We start from the raw sequence: 15,647 nt of genomic DNA on the forward strand, positions 1-15,647 counted from the left end.
TTTATTTTCTCTATTCCACATGGAGATAGACTTAAACACTAACAGCTTATTTTTCAATCATATTTATAGTTTAACTAAAATGCCATTTTGAAAAAATTATTTTTATTCAGTGCTGCCATTTGAAAATGTATTTAAAGTGGTCATTTAATTGACAATGAACTGTGGTTTGATGGTCCAGTTTGTTTATGTGGTATAGTTTATTTTCAATGGATAATTTATGTAAAGGTTAAAACCTCGTTTTTTTAATCCTCACCCCAGGGCACTTTTTTCACTGCTTTTAGAGAGGGAGGGAGGAAGTGGGGGGCAGGAGGGAGAGAGAAACGAGGTCACAGTGAGACAGGAGCACCGAAGGCTCGTCTCCCAGGTGCAGCCACACCGGGATCGCACAAGTCTGGACCTGCCGCTGCGTGTGCCCGCCTCTGACCCGGGGATCAAACCCACAACCTAGGCACCTGCCCTGGCCGGAGTCGAACCTGCAACCCTCGGGTTGCAGGATGAAGCTCCAAGCAGCTGAGCCCTACTAGCCAGGGCACCAGCCTTTTTTCTTTTTTCTTTTTTCTTTGTGGTGTGGAGAGGCAGGTTTCTGTTTTCTGGTTTAATCACGCCTCAGCTTTAAAGCGGGCTCGGTGCGGCTGTACCTTACGCGCAGAGCTGGGCGTGGGTTCCTGCCCGTCCCGGCTCCAGATCCAGCTCCACCCATGTCCTTTCCCTCAGGCTTGTGAAACTCCTCATTTCCAACGGCTCGGACGTGAACCTGAGGAACGGAAGTGGCAAGGACAGGTAGGCGAGGCGAATGGGCCCTGAATACTCCCGGACTTGAGTTACGGGGCTTTGCCCCAAGTGTTTCTGACTCAACGCAAAGAGGTGAGGCGGTTTCGGTTTGTGGTTTTTGACGGTGGGAGAGGTACCATTGCACAAAGTAAAGAGGGGGTGACAACCACATGTCCGGTCTTCCCTTGTCATTCCACTCAGCGGGGAGTCTGCGGGGCGTCTGTAACGGGCACACACCTTCCCCCAGCCGGCGCCCAGCACACGCAGGGAGCTCAGTGGTGGCGGTCATCAGCATCGTGGCCACCAGCTCTGTGCGGGGCACCGGGTGGGCCACCCCTTGGTGCTTTGCCCCTCCCTGAGGGTGCTCCTGGCCTCCGCGTCTAGTGTCTCCGAAGACACCAAGGGCAGTCACAGTGCACACCCTGAGAACCTCCCTCAGGGGAGCGGGCTGAGCACCTCACTGGAGAAGCTTACCAAAAACCACAACTTCCAGAGTGAAGGAGTGTTCGAGGGAGGCTTAAAAACGACACGGAGCTAGCGAGTAGGTTTAATTACTCCATTTAAATCAACCAGTGTTGACTGGGTGTCTGCTGCATGCCAGGCTCTGTGCTTGGTGCTTGGGGAGAGCAGTGAACGGAACACAGAGCTCGTCTTGTGCCGGAGCTCGGGCCCGCGGTGCTGCCCCCGGCCCGGGCTCACCCCGGGACGCTGGCTGATTTCCGAAACCAGCCGGCCTACCGACTGCCCTCCCTGGACACGAGGCAGAGAGGTTTTGAATGCTGACAGTTTGAAATTCACCTGCAAATTGAAACATTAGTGTTCCACAGAGCTCTTAGGTAATTTTGGAACTAAACCATCAACTCAAGAAGTTCGAAAGAGAATAATACCAATTTAAAAAGGAAAATGAAAAGTGAGGAAACTTGAGAGGCAGGAGAAGGAATTAAAATAGCAGTAGAAATTGATTAATTAAACAATAAAGATTGAGCCGCGTATGTGCAACCTCTTAAAAATCTCTGCAATGAAATAGACCAGTTTCTTGTAAATCTAAGAAGAAAAAAATTAGAAAATCAAAAGGGTATGTTCCAGTGGTTATAGAGGACATTTAAACATGAAATGAAAATGGTGCCTTTGCATCTAAAATGGTAGATTTGATCATTTTATTGAAATAGGTACTGTTGATGAGAATAACACAAACCAATGAGGAAGATATTGAAAAAAGAGGCCATTTGAAGAAAAAAAATTAGGGTGAATCCTGGCCTTTATACCATGCACCAAAATAAATTCCAGGTGAATTAAGAATTAAATGTAAACATCAAAACCATAGAAAACACAGGCATGTGTCTGTCTGAGCTTATAATGTGAAAGACAAAAGGATTATAAGAAATCACTAAGAAAAAGGTTAAGAATACATTACTCATTAAAAAAAAAAACTTAATTACAGCCCTGCCTGGTGTGGCTCAGTGGATTGAACGCTGCCCTGCAAACCAAAGGGTTGCAGGTTCGATTCCCAGTCAGGGCACACGCCTGGGTTGCAAGCCAGGTCCCCAGTAGGTGGCGTGGGAGAGGCAACCACACATGAATGTTTCTCTCCCTTCTCCTCTTTCTAAAATACATGGTAGAACAAAGCAGTTCACACAAGAAGACAATTCATCGCAGAATAAGTTAAAATTAACACGACGAATGTGTGGCTCTGAGAGCGATAAAATTTAAAATGACCCACCTATGACAGTGTCCATTAGAAGATGATACAAGTGTTGGTCTCGGGTGGGTGCTCACTTCCAGGTGTGGTTGACAAAAAGGTGAGCTCATGTAATCTTTTGGAAAGCAATTTGGCGATACCCATCCAAAGCAGGCCCCTAATCCCCGGCAGGTGAAGGGCTGCCCCCTGGGGGGTCTCGGGAGAGCATGGCCTGCGTGGGGACACAGGCGCGTGGGCCTTGGGCTTGGGCCTGTGCTAGGTGTTGGACGAATTCCCCAGAGACTTGGTGGAAAACTTTAAATTTTTAATTTTTTTATTACGAGCAAGACTGAACATTTTTTACATTAATTTTTACTTATTCTGCTATGACCAGTCTTTCCTGTTGGGGAGACCTTCCTGCCCCACACCCCAGCTTTCTACTTGGAGAATTTCGAACATTTGGAAAAGTTGACAGAATAGTACTCAATGAACGGCTGCATTCTTACCGCCCAGGCCCGCCAGTTTTGTGGACGTTTCGCCATATTTGCTTCTCTTTACATTTTTATTTGCTCCTGGGGGGGCCTAACTCTTTCAAAGTAAAGTGGTAGGTGGCATAACCTTCCACCCCCCAGTACCTCAGTCCTGTCTCCTAAAGCCAGGACCTCCGTCACCATCCCATCCACTTCCCCAATGTCACAGGTGCCCCCACCACCCATGGGAGCCTCCACCCTGCCCCCCGTAGGTCACCCACTGCTGTGTTTGGGGGTGTGGGGGGAGACCATGATCTAGTCGGGGCCCACACACTGCATCTGCTCGTCTTGCTCTCTAGTCTCTTTTGTTCTGGACTGGCCCTATATCCTTTAAAAATCTCTCTCCATATATATATTTTTTTCTCACAGCACTGACTTCTTGAGGAGATCAGACCAATCATCTTGCAAAACGCAGAACGCCCTGACCCTCTCCTCACGGTGGGGCTGGCATTTGCTGTGCTCACTCATCATCCTTTTATTCCTTTCAGTTGAAATTGGTGGAAAGGCGCGGCTGGGGTCAGGTTACGTTTCTAGCGAGGACGCTGCAGAGCTGGTGGTGTGGCCACCGGAGTTCTGATGAGCCCGGGTGGGGCCCACAGTTGGTGGTTCCAGGTTTGGTGCTGTGGTTAGGGTGCCATGGCTGAGTCTCTCCGCACTGAAGACAGGGTTTCCCGCTGCAGCCAGAAAACCATCTGCGGGCTGCCAGCCAGCACAGCGCAAGGGGCCTGCTCCCCGCCCACCTGCTCTCCCACCGACGACCCTCACCCAAATCAGCGGCGTCACTGGGAGCTGCAGAGAAGGGATTTTCTCGCTCTGTGATGCCTTCTACATTTGTTGGCTGGCAGGCTTCTGTGAGAAGGCGCTTTCCCTCATCAACTGGCAGAGTACAGGTTTATTTTCTTCAACAGTCATATTTAGAGAAAGGAGAGAAGACCACCCCTTTGACAGCAAACCATTAAACCAGCTCCTCTCTCTGTTCTGAGTATCGCCGTGGCCTGGTGGGTGCTGTAGAATCGCATGTTTTAGGCCATCACCGTGATTGGGTTTTGTTGAGATGTGATTTACACACTGTGAAAATTTCCCATTTAAAACGTGCATCTCAGGGTTTGACACCCTGTCGACCCATTGAGCAGCCCCCACTGCACCCAGGGCGTCGGCACCACCAGCCCAGGAGGAAGTGGTCTCTCTGGGTCCCTCTCCCAGCCCGGCCCGAGGCGACTGCGGACTCGCTCCCGGATGCAGAGACCCACCTATTCTGGACCCTTCCTAGGCAGGCCTGGGCAAAAGCAGGTCTCCAGCTGTTCCTGGGGAGAGGAGCAGGCAGGCTGTGGGGATTGCAACAGCCGTACTTCTACAAACTTGCTTTGCCAACCCCTGTACCTGGAACCATATATATGTGGCATTTTGCCTCTGGCTTCACTTACCCTAGTGTTTTAAGGTTCATCCACTCTGTAGGATTCGTCAGTGCTTCCCTCCCTTTTTATAGCCAAATGATAATGCACGGTGCGGATAGGCCACATCTTGCCTACCTAGTCACCAGGTACAGGCAGGACACGGGTGTGCTTTACATGAATGACCGAAATGGGGTTTCCTTCTGAGCTGAGCCAGGTAGGGTGCAACGTGGTCCTGGGCTCGGCCCCCAGGCTCTCGGCCAAACGCGCCTCCCCCGTCCGTTGCAGCCTGATGCTGGCCTGCTACGCAGGACACCTGGAAGTTGTGAAGTATCTCCGGAGACACGGCGCTTCTTGGAAGGCCAGAGACCTGGGGGGCTGCACGGCTCTGCACTGGGCCGCAGACGGGGGCCACTGCGGCCTGATCGAGTGGATGATCAAGGACGGCTGCGAGGTAGGGGCTTCCGTCCCCAACGCCCTCCTTGGGGGCCTAGGGCGTGTAGGGCCTGTCAGCGGAGCTCAGAGATGCTGGGGAACGTCCTGTGGCTTTTCGGCCAGAGGCTCCTGGAGGCCACTGTGGAACTGGTAGGATAGTGAGACTTCAGGTTGTCCTGGGGGTTCCTCTCGGGTGGGAAGAAGAAAGACCACTGACGCTGGAGCGGGACCTGGTTCCATCCACGACACCTACTGTCCACTCCCTGTCCACCCCTTGTCCTCCTCGTCCTTCTGTCTTGTCAGCCGAGCTTTCCTGGGCCTCCACCCGGGACAGCCCCAGGGTGCAGACACGCAGATGTCGGGGGCTCTCACAGCCACGGCTCTGGTCACTCTCGTTGCCTTTAGAATCCGACTGTTTCCCCCTCGGGTTGTTTAAAGGTCAGTCGTTACGGAAACTCTCCAGAGAGCCCACGGACGGTAGCAGGAGCAGATTGCAGCTCTGAGTGTCTTTGCCTGGAAGCAGGCAGCTGGCCCGCCTCTGGGTTCGCGTTGTCCGAAAGTGCAGACCTGACTTAGCAAGTGGAAGTGCAGCTGGGGCTTCTGGACACAGGTGACCGGGATTGGCTTAATTATGGTGACTGCTGGCAATTCCGAGAGCTTTAGTTCAAGACCGCAGAGGAAAATAAAAATGTCGAGGCGTGGAAATAAGGACTGCTGGACAAATGCCACCCTACTTACGACTGTAAGATAGTGCGGGGGTAATTGAGAGAGTAAGCGGTGACCTGGAAAATAAACCCGGGTTGGGAAGAGTCCCGTCTCCGGAAGGCATTCGTGGACTTGTCCCTGTTGGTCTGGGACGTGCGGGTGAGGGGCAGCGAGGCACGTGCCGTGGGCTGTCACAATTCCTGTCGCCCACCCCTGTCCCAGGGCTGCGAGAAGGGGCCCTCGGAGGGAAAAGCTCAGTCACTGAGACCGTTCCTTTGCGTGGCATTTCTTGTTAACTTGGAGAAACATGCAGAGAGATCAGAAGCATGGGCCTGTGGGCCCGGGCGGGTGGGCTGGGCCACCCCCGCCTGGCGTGGCAGAGACAGCCACGTGGCACTGGCGTGGCGATCTGTGATGCGCTCAGCTCGTGGTTCTGACCCAGGTCAAGTCTGTAGGAGAAAACAGGACTTGGCTGGAACAGGGCCGGGCCCCCGCCGCAAACACTGACATGCGGGGATCTGGCAAGTGTCGGCTCTCGGGGCGTGAGGTGGGAACACTCATCTCTGGGGTCGATTCCACGTCTCTCTTTAGCGCCGGAGCTACAGGAAAGGCGCTGTGTGGCCGGAGGTGGGGGGGGGCGGCGTCAGCACGAGCCCCTCCGTGGTCTCGGCAGTCAGTCCATGAACGCTTTGGAGGTCCATGGGGGGGACCTGGAGCTAACCCGGGTATCGCCGTCACCCTCCTCCCGAGCACAGGGTTCTCGCCCTGAGAGGGGCCGACTCACATGGGAACCAGTTCTGCGTTCCCTGAGCCACGGGAGTTCAGGAAGCTTCCGTCGTTTATACACCAGGGATAGGAGCACCTACCCCAGCCTGACCCCCGGCCTGACCCCCAGACCGAAGGAGGGAACGTGCGTGAATGCGCACTGAACACTGTATAAGGCACCGCCTAATGCGCAGTGGGTATTCGATTGTCGTCTAAAGGTGTTGAAACTTGCTGCCCCAAGGTTGCATGTTATCTGCACGAGAAGGAGCCGCAAACCCTAAAGAGGTTGTGGCGGAAAATGTCCTACGTGCAGATAACCCGAGACGCCCCCAGGACCTCCTGGCGGTCGGTCCCGCGGTGCCATTCTGATGCGTTACTAAGGCTGCGGGTGCCGCCCAGCCAGTCTGTCCCTAGAACGAGGGGCGTGTTTCCAATATGCGCGGGGGCGTTTGCCCACCCAGGGCCGCCTTCCCCGACTGAGGGGGTCCTGCTGGGGCTCCGAGGCGGCAGCGTGTGCTTCCTCTCCTCCTGCACCGCGTCCTTCACAGCACCCGAGGGGGCCCTCAGGGTCGCGTCGGCCGGGCAGACGGCGCTGGGGAACAGCCCGGGCTCGGCTGGCTTTCCCGGTCAGGACTCGTGCAGCGGATCTGGTCGCTTTGTGTTTCCCTGTAGGTCTCCTGCTAAAAATTGATGTGTATTGACAGGTATGAGGGGGCGTGTCCACGTTAGTGTCCGGGCCCAGACTTGATGAAAGCTGATAAAAGAGATATTTCAGAGCGAGCAAAAGACAGTTTACTTAAACCACGGGTGAGGCCAGGAAGGCAGGCAGGACTGGGCCGGGCAGTTCCCCGGGAGCCAGTGGGAGGCGATCACGTCTGCTTCCCTCTTCCATCCACCCCCTTTCCGTGTGAACAAAACGTGGCCGAGGGTCCCAGTGGGGAGCCCACCGCAGCACCCACTGAAGGCACCCTCTCCCAGCTTCTCGCCCTCTCGCCCCTTGCCGAGCCCAGAAAGGCCACCCTCAGCCAGGGGAGGTGGGGCAACGGTGGTCCTGGGAAGGCCTCCAGCGATTGCCATTAGGGAACAGGAGCTGGACGGAGCCCTGTCCCTGTGGCCTCCTCACAGGTGGACGCCGTGGACAGTGGCTCCGGCTGGACCCCCCTCATGAGAGTGTCCGCCGTCTCGGGCGACCAGCAGGTGGCCTCCCTGCTCATTGAAGGCGGGGCCGACGTGAACGTGAGAGACAAAGATGGGAAGACGCCGCTGATGGTAGGCTCGCCGTGCGGGCGCTGGGCCCCGGCCGGGGCTCTCTGTCCACCGGCCTCTCACTGAAGGCAGGACAGTGTCAGCCCCTACTGTCATTGTCTGTTTTACAGCTACTTTCAGAGTTGCCTGCCCCGTCCCCGAGGCCATGGTGGGGTCTAAACAGACCTGCGAACTCGGGGAGGGTGCCGCCGTCTGGGGCGGGGCAGGGCCCGTGTCCTGTTCCCCGCAGTCGTCCTCACTGTAGGGTGACGGCACACAGGCCTGTCCAGCAGAGCCACCACGGCCCCACCTCTGGGGACGCCGGTGGCCCTCCCGGACCTGCCCGCGCAGGGACACCTCGCTGCTGCCCGGGCCTCTGCGGAGGGAAGTGCCCACTCGCCCGGCCTCTGCGTCCCCTCCTCAGGTGGCCGTGTTAAACAATCACGAAGAGTTAGTCCAGCTACTTCTAGACAAAGGGGCGGATGCGAGCGTAAAAAACGAGGTGAGTGACTGGAGGGCTCCCCCGAGCTGCCGCCGGAGAAGAAAGCGCACGCAGGCAATGCCATTCTCGACGTTTCCTCTTTCAGTTCGGCAAAGGCGTCCTGGAGATGGCCAGGGTGTTTGACAGACAGGTCGGCATGCTCTTTCCGCCCCTCAGGCTCACACTGTAGTGCTTAAAAAGCACCCAGGCCCTCGGTCACATTCCCCTGTTGTTGCTGGTCTAGAACGTCATCTCCCTGCTGGAAGGAAGGAAGAAGCAGCAGACGCCGAAGAAGCCGGCCGTCCCCTCCGTCCCCTCCGTCCCCTCCGTCCGCTGACCCGGGCGCTGCTTTCCTCCGAGAGCCGAGCGACAGAAAGCAGAACGTGACCTCGGCTCTCAGAGACGTGTGACGCAGCGTCTCTGAGGGCTGTCCATTGGAGTATTTATTCCGTTGAAGATTCGCCGTGACTTTTGTAGCACACAGCCGTTCCCACTTCGAAATACACCTCTTTACACAAGCACTCGGGGCTCTGCTGTGGTCCCTGGGTGTCTGCAGAGTGGGGGTCCTGCTGTTGGGATTCAGACAAACACACACAGTCGCCTGCCTCCTGCCCCGCCCCCACGCCGACCTCTGGGCTGTTCCGGGACCTTGCGGGACTCCTCTCCCTTGCGTGGTTTCGGTGACAGTGTGCCCGCCCAAGGTCAGGCCGTCCAGGAGGTGTCTCGGGCTGGTGTTCCGTCCTGGACTGACGTTCCTCCCGAAAGCCCAGGAGGCCAGGGGCCAAGTTCTCTCCTTAGCTGCTGGCCACACGTGGGGGCCCTCCACACGCGGTCCAGGACTCCGAGGCGGCTGTCGGAGGGGTCTGGGGGAGGGTGGGTCTCTCCCGGACAGACCTGCCTGTGAATGTGCTTGTGAAAGGCCTGGGCTGCTGGCAGGTTGACTGCTTTGCCAAAGAGCATATTAAAATCAGCCTCTGAACAGAAATGTGTTTTCAGGCTGACCACGCACTGTGGAGAGATGTGGGAGTTAACCTTGGCAAGGTCCGCTGTTTGGGGCTTCGCCACAAACGGGGAACTTTGACCCGGCAGGCAGCCACCTGAGCTAACAGGTAGCAGGCGGTGTGTGCGTGGTGTCTCCCGAGAGACGCTGGTTACCTCGGCCCCACGAGAAGCCCAGCTGCAGAGGATCTGCACGGGGCGAGGGGCGGGGGGTTTCTCTGCAGGGAAATGTGAATTAAAGGCAACGAAAGCACCTGGTTTTGCTGGTATTGGCCATTCTCAGCCTTATTCTGTGTGGTTCATAGAACTCAGAAGTAGATATGAGGGTCGAATACCGTCCTGTCCTTGGACATTTCATCAGTGTTTTACCTTTTGTACAAATGCATAGTCCTTTCCATCTGCCACATCAGATTTGTTAAATCTCCCTTTAAAAAGACAGCTTTCCTAGCGCCTCCCCCACGATCAGCGTTGATGCGCACCTGACCTTCATTTCTCCATCTTCTGTGGATCTTAATCACCTGCCCGGTCCGCAGCCGGCGGGCACACACCTCTCCTCCCCGACAGAAGCCTGGCCACGCCGTCCCATCCTTCTGACCGAAGGCTTGGCTGGAGCAGGGGGCTGAGCTTGGTCAGCAAAGTGGGGGCGGAGATGGCTCCCACCTTCCGAGCAGAGGTTTTGAGGGTCCCGCCCCCCCACCATCTCTCCTTGCTCTGCTGCAAGGCCAGCTGTGACCCAGACGGAGGCTGCCGCGTGAGCCTGGGGCCCCGCTCGCCCCGAGGGGACACGACCCGTGAGTAAGAGTGACTCTTCCATGTCGTAAGTCATTGACGCTCAGTGGCGCTTGGCTGCGGCCGTGTCACTTGGCCCCAAATGGCTGCTGACGAGGGGCAGCTGGGTGTTTGTGAAACCTATTTTCCCCAAACAACACCGGTAACTCGCAAGTCCTTTGGCTTCCAGTCTGAGTCTATACAGACTTCTAGGAACTGTGGAACAGGTATCGAATTTCATCAGCTGTCTCTGTAGCACCTCTCCCAACCTCAACGAGGCACACTTCCCTCCGGTCTGTCAATTTGGTGAGTTGGATTACTAGATTTTTATTTTTTTAAGGATTTTATTTATTTTTAGAGAGAGGGGAAAGGAGGAAGAGGAGGAGAAGCATTGGTGTTTGATGTTCTAGAGGTACATTGATGGTTGCCAATCACATGCCCTCAACTGGGGACCTGGCCCACAACCCAGCATGTGCCCTGACTGGGAATCGAACCCGTGACCCTTTGGTTCGCAGGCTGGCGCTCAGTCCACTGAGCCACACCAGCCAGGGAGGATTATTAGCTTTCTAAATATCGAACCCTCCTTGTATTGCTGAGGTGTTTTCCCTGGGTTTGCGTGTCTCTGGATTAAGCATGCTCACCTGCTGTGTGCATGTGCTTTTCACCTTTTTGCTTAATGAGATTGGACAGGACTTCATCTTGTGTTTTAATTTTCCCAAAGAAGCCACCCATGGTTTTATGAGTTTTACTTTTCCCAATGAACTTATACTCTTTTATTTCGACCAATTCATTCCTTCTCTTTCCCCCTCGGTTTATTAATTTTTTGCTCCTTTGTAACTTTTCAGGGTGGATATTTAGCTCCTTTTCATCCTTTTTGTTTATTAGTGTGAAGTCAGGGTTTCACGCCCACCCCCCCACCTCGCTGTGTCCGCCGGGTCCCCCGGGGCATTTGCTAAGCTTCCCTGATAGAAAGCTTCCCCTGTGCGCTTTTCAGATACCAGCTTGGGCGCATCCCGGACCCTCTGAGCTGAAGTCCCCAGGGAAGGACGATGCTAATGAGCATCCCCCTCCAGTTCCTGTAATTCAAGGAGCGTGAGAAATGCAGATGGAGGTGGTTGCTTTTGCTATTTTCTCCATAATTTGCAATTCACCTTTGACTTGCCACATTTCTAGGGCAAAGAATTGTTTTTCTACTTTAATTAATTAATTTATTTTTATTGATTATACCATTATAGTTGTTCTATTCCCCCCTTCATTCCCCTCCACCCTACCCCCCCCCCGTCCCCACCATTACCCCCCTTTAGTTTATGACCATGTGTCTCAAGTTCTTTAGATTCTGTATTTCCCATACTATTCTTGCCCCCACCATCAATTTTCTATCTACTGTCTATGCTACTTATTTTCTGTACCTTCTCTCCCCTTCTCCTCCCACTCCCCTATTGCTAACCCTCCTTGAGGTCTTCATTTCTATGTTTCCGCTCCTGATCTAGCTGTCCTTTTAGTTTGCTTTCGTTTTAGGTGTGGTTGTTAATAACTGTGAGTTTGCTGTCCTTTCACTGTTCATGTTTTTTTAACTTCTTTTTCTTAGATAAGTCCCTTTAACATTTCATATAATAAGGCCTTGGTGATGATGAACTCCTTGAATTTGATCTTACCTGAGAAGCACTTTATCTGTCCTTCCATTTGAAATGAAAGTTTTGCTGGATAGAGCAATCTTGGTTGTAGGTCTTTGGTTTTCATGACTTGGAATACCTCTTTCCAGCCCCTTCTTGCCTGTAAGGTCTCTTTTGAGAAATCCCCTGACAGTCTGATGGGAACTCCTTTGTAGGTGACTGTCCCCTTAGCTCTTGCTGCTTCTAGGATTCTCTCCTTCATTTGAATCTTGGCTAATGTAATGATGATGTGCCTTGGTGTGTTCCTTCTTGGGTCCAACTTCTTTGGGACTCTGAGCTTCCTGGATTTCCTGGAAGTCTATTTCCTTTGCCAGATTGGGGAAATTCTCCTTTATTATTTGTTCAAATAAGTTTTCCACTGGTGGCTGTTCCTTTCCCCTTTCTGGTACCCCTATAATTCGGATGTTGGAGCATTTAAAGATGTCCTGGAGGTTCCTAAGACTCTCCTCATTTTTTTGAATTCTTGCTTCTTCACTCTTTTCTGTTTGGCCATTATTTGCTTTCTTCTGGTCCACTCCATTGATGTGAGTCCCAGTTCCCTTTTCATCGCTATTGGTTTCCTGTGCAATTCCATTCATTTCAATTAGTTTTGCCTTCATATGTTTGTCTAATTTGTGGCTATAATCAACCAGTTCTATGAGGATCCTGATTACCAGTGTTTTAAACTGTGTGTCTGAGAGTTTTGCTATTTCTTCATTGCTTAGATTTATAGGCTCTGGTGCTTTGAGATCTTCTTGAGCAATTTTTGGTCTGTTCAAGCCCATTAAGTATGAGGAGCGGAGCTTTGGACCCTCAGGTTGCTGGGTTGTGACGCTGTATGTGGAGGCGGGGTCAGAGCGGGGAAATGGCGGTGCCCTCTGCTGCCGCTCACAGTGGGGCTTGCTCAGTCCCATAGTCTCACCTCCCACTCCCTCGCTTGTCTATCTGCTCACGAAAGCATGACCACAGTCAAGCCACAGCCCTGCTCCCTCGCTGTTTCCCCATGGTTGCTCGCTGAGTCGCTTACTAGGTCCAACCCTGCACCTGGATTCTGTGCACCTGTGTCCATCTGACCGAGTTTTTCTGTGCAACCCCGCTCCGCAAGCTGCTGGTTTCACCCCTCTTACCAGTCAGGCTGAAGAATTTGTTGTTATCAGACTTCCGAAAAGTTCAATTTTCTGTGTTCTGGCTGTGTTTTCTGTAGCTAATATTTAGTTGTCTCTGAACTTGGTTGTGAGAGAAGGCACGGCGTCTCCACCTATGCCTCCATCTTGGCGGAAGTCTCTGTCTTTCTACTTTTAGTGCATTATAATCTTCAGAGTTTGTAGTATTTGGAATTTGAATTTATTTTGTGGCTTAATCTACAAAATTATAAATTCGTGTACATATATTTCCAGAGGCCTTTGAAGGAAATTACAATGTTCTATATGTTTGAAGTGTTCCATCTGATACATATCCATTTGATCTACGTTATTAACTATGTTGAGTTAAAATACTTGTTTTTTGCCTACTTGTACTTTCATGGATGGAGAAAAGTAACAATATAAAGACCTTGTTACCTCCTGTAAACCTGTTTTTCTTTGTACTTCAGTTTGTTAGGAAGTTAGATGCTATTTTTTAAAATTGTAAATAGATTTATATTATGCTTAGATTTTCATTCTGGATAAGTCTCTTGTAAACGTTTCTATTTCTGCTTGCTGGCTTTTTGCATTTCTCTCTTCCATAAATAAGACGAATATTCCAAACTTTATTCTGTTAGGTTCTGCATTCACTTTGCTCACAGAGTGTCAGGTTCCCCCGCCCTGCCCCGAGGTGTGTCTGTGAAATCTGGCCTCTGCTCTGGTCGCCCAACTGGCAGTGCGGTCCCCTGCCCCGAGCTCACCTTGCTCCACCGTCCCCTGGGTCCGGTGCCAGACTTCCCTTCTGTCTCTATCAGAGAATGAGAACAGACACACTTTCCTACGGGAGCCCCCCTTCCTCATTCGGGGGCATCCCCAGTAACGCACAGGACACATCTTTGTATTGACCTGTATACCATTTATTGCATATAAAATAGTCTTAACAACGACTTTTTCTACGGAAATAGCAGGTTGTGTCATCTGGAGAAATGTGTACAAAAGCGATGGCCTGTGACATTCGAAGGCAGGTGACAAAGAGTTGGCAAACCCAAGCAGGGCCAGGGATGAGGTGCTGCACAGTCGATGTGGCATCTGGGCGGCGGCTCCCTGGCCGTGCTGAGTCGCCTGCAGCCCAGCTTTGAAGAGTTCTGTTGCCACACACGCCCACCCCCTCGGGGCCTCCCCCACCCCAACCCCGGTTCCCAGAGGGACCTGGTGGAAGAAGGTGCAGGAGCACCTGAGCCCGGCCCTGCCTGTCCTGCCTGGGACACTTAGCGGGGTTTCTGCTTCCTAATTTGACATGTTTTTTCCAGTCACTGTCCTACCGAAGCGCCTGCTTATAGGCCATGAACCCGGGCATCGTCCCACCTCCCTGTAAAACTGACATGACCCCATTTTACTGACCGTTTCTTTTGTCTGATGTGAAGTGTGCTATTCGGACGGCTAACACTTATTTTTAGGAAGGGGGGGCTCACGGGGGGACACAGGGCTTGGGCCTGAAGACGATGGGGAGGACTGAGGCGGTCGTGGGCGTTCAGCCCGGGAGATGGACGTGCACGGAGAACCTGACCGGTGAGTTCAACCCTCTGGCTGCCGCTGTCCTTGCTGCGCATTGTGTAGGTTTTACAGGCAGTGCTTCTCCTAGTTTCCCCCACGGGACACGGGCTCTCGGCGGCTGGACTATGTGCTGCCACTACTGCTGTCCCCAAGCAAAGGGGAGGCCGTCTTTATGAACGGTGGGGGGGGCTCATTCACGTGTAGGCCAGTGGCTTCTGGGAGCCCCTCACTGTGCGGATGTGAGTCTCAGCCTCACCGGACTTCCCTCGTGTGTTCTCTGCGTTGCTACAGCTTTCAGACAGGTTTATAAGAGACAGGAGCCAACAGGGGCTGGAGAGGATGAGTCTTTGGGTAGAAATCACTGTGGGTGGCTGAGCGGGGCGTGGGACTCTCCAGGTGCAAGGCTGGCAGGGTGGCTGGTGGGGTAGCTACTGAGCCGCAGCCCTGAGAAGGTTGGGCCCTAGGTGCCTGGTGGGTGGCCCAGGGGTGGGGGGCAGCCGCTGCCACAGCAGTCACTGCTTTGGACTAAAGTGGCTACAAAGGAACACAGAGGCTGCTGGAGGCTGGAAAGGCACCAGCCCTGGGCTTGGCCTGAGGAAGGAGCTTGCGTCTGGGTGAGAAATGGATGCCTCAGCCTTGGCCACCTGGGCCCATGCTCGTGAGTCATGGGGAGGAACCGGCAGCCAAGGGCTGGCCTCTGTGGCCGAGGGAAGGAGAGAAGGCGGTCCCCGCCACGTCCCCCACCAGCCAGCCTGAGAGTCACACCTGGATGTCGGCGTTGGCACTGGGAGCTGTTGGAGGGGGGCGGGTCGGTGTCATTTTTATATGGGTCACCTGTGTTTGGCAGTGAGGAAAGGTTTCCCAAGTCATCCCGGGCTCCTGCTCCCAGAACTCCCAGGGGAGTCCCCTGTAGCCCAAGTGTCCGAGGACACGAGCCTCACGGGCTAGGGCTGCAGAGCGCCAGGCTGTGGGAGAAAGCCCCCCCAGCAGTTCCAGCAGCCGGGCCTCTCGGGTCTCGTTGGCTCAGGACACAGCAGGTGAGAGACGGCAGGGATGCCCGGGTGGGCGCTCCACCTGGCCAGCGCCGGGCTGCTTTGCGCCGGGGAGGGAGGCCACGGCCGCCAAGACTCTGTCACAGGTGAGAGTGTTTGCTGCACTTTCTGGGGAAGCACCGCTGCTCGGCGCTGATCTGCCCGAGAACAGGGCCTCTGCTGTTAGCCCGAGAATACGCCTCATCAAGCTAAGGAGGCATGAAAACACCCCCTCCGAGACCAGTCAGGGCCAGTTGCTCTGTGTCATTTAATTGGTGGCCTTTGTGGTTTCTGTGATGTCACCCCCCATGTGTGAGCTGGAAACACTCACAGTGGGCAGCGCGGCCTCCGTGTGCACATTTCGACAATGGAAAATGTTAGGCATTGTTTCTCTTGGTTGCTACACATCTGACTCCATGTGTCGGGAAAACAAACTGTTACAAAACTATTGAGGAGATAAACTTCGGAATAGCACGCCTGGAAGGCTAGCCCCGTCCTCGCCAGGAAAGCGGGGCACGTCA

General features: G+C 53.7%; 1 protein-coding gene across 1 annotated transcript in view; it reads left to right on the top strand.

Annotated features, from left to right (window-relative positions):
• The window catches only part of FANK1 (fibronectin type III and ankyrin repeat domains 1), a 47,554-nt gene extending 38,398 nt beyond the window's left edge, over nt 1-9,156 (top strand). The window contains 7 exon segments of the mRNA XM_053668535.1: nt 715-780; nt 4,659-4,824; nt 7,401-7,544; nt 7,945-8,022; nt 8,108-8,152; nt 8,246-8,289; nt 8,291-9,156. Of these exon segments, the coding sequence (XP_053524510.1) occupies nt 715-780; nt 4,659-4,824; nt 7,401-7,544; nt 7,945-8,022; nt 8,108-8,152; nt 8,246-8,289; nt 8,291-8,411 (664 nt within the window). The 3' untranslated portion in view covers nt 8,412-9,156.
• The last annotated feature ends 6,491 nt before the right edge of the window (nt 9,157-15,647 follow it).

Source organism: Artibeus jamaicensis, unplaced genomic scaffold (genome assembly GCF_021234435.1).
Source record: "Artibeus jamaicensis isolate MK-2021 breed Jamaican fruit bat unplaced genomic scaffold, CSHL_Jam_final contig_490, whole genome shotgun sequence".
In the NCBI taxonomy this organism is placed as follows: Eukaryota; Metazoa; Chordata; class Mammalia; order Chiroptera; family Phyllostomidae; genus Artibeus; species Artibeus jamaicensis.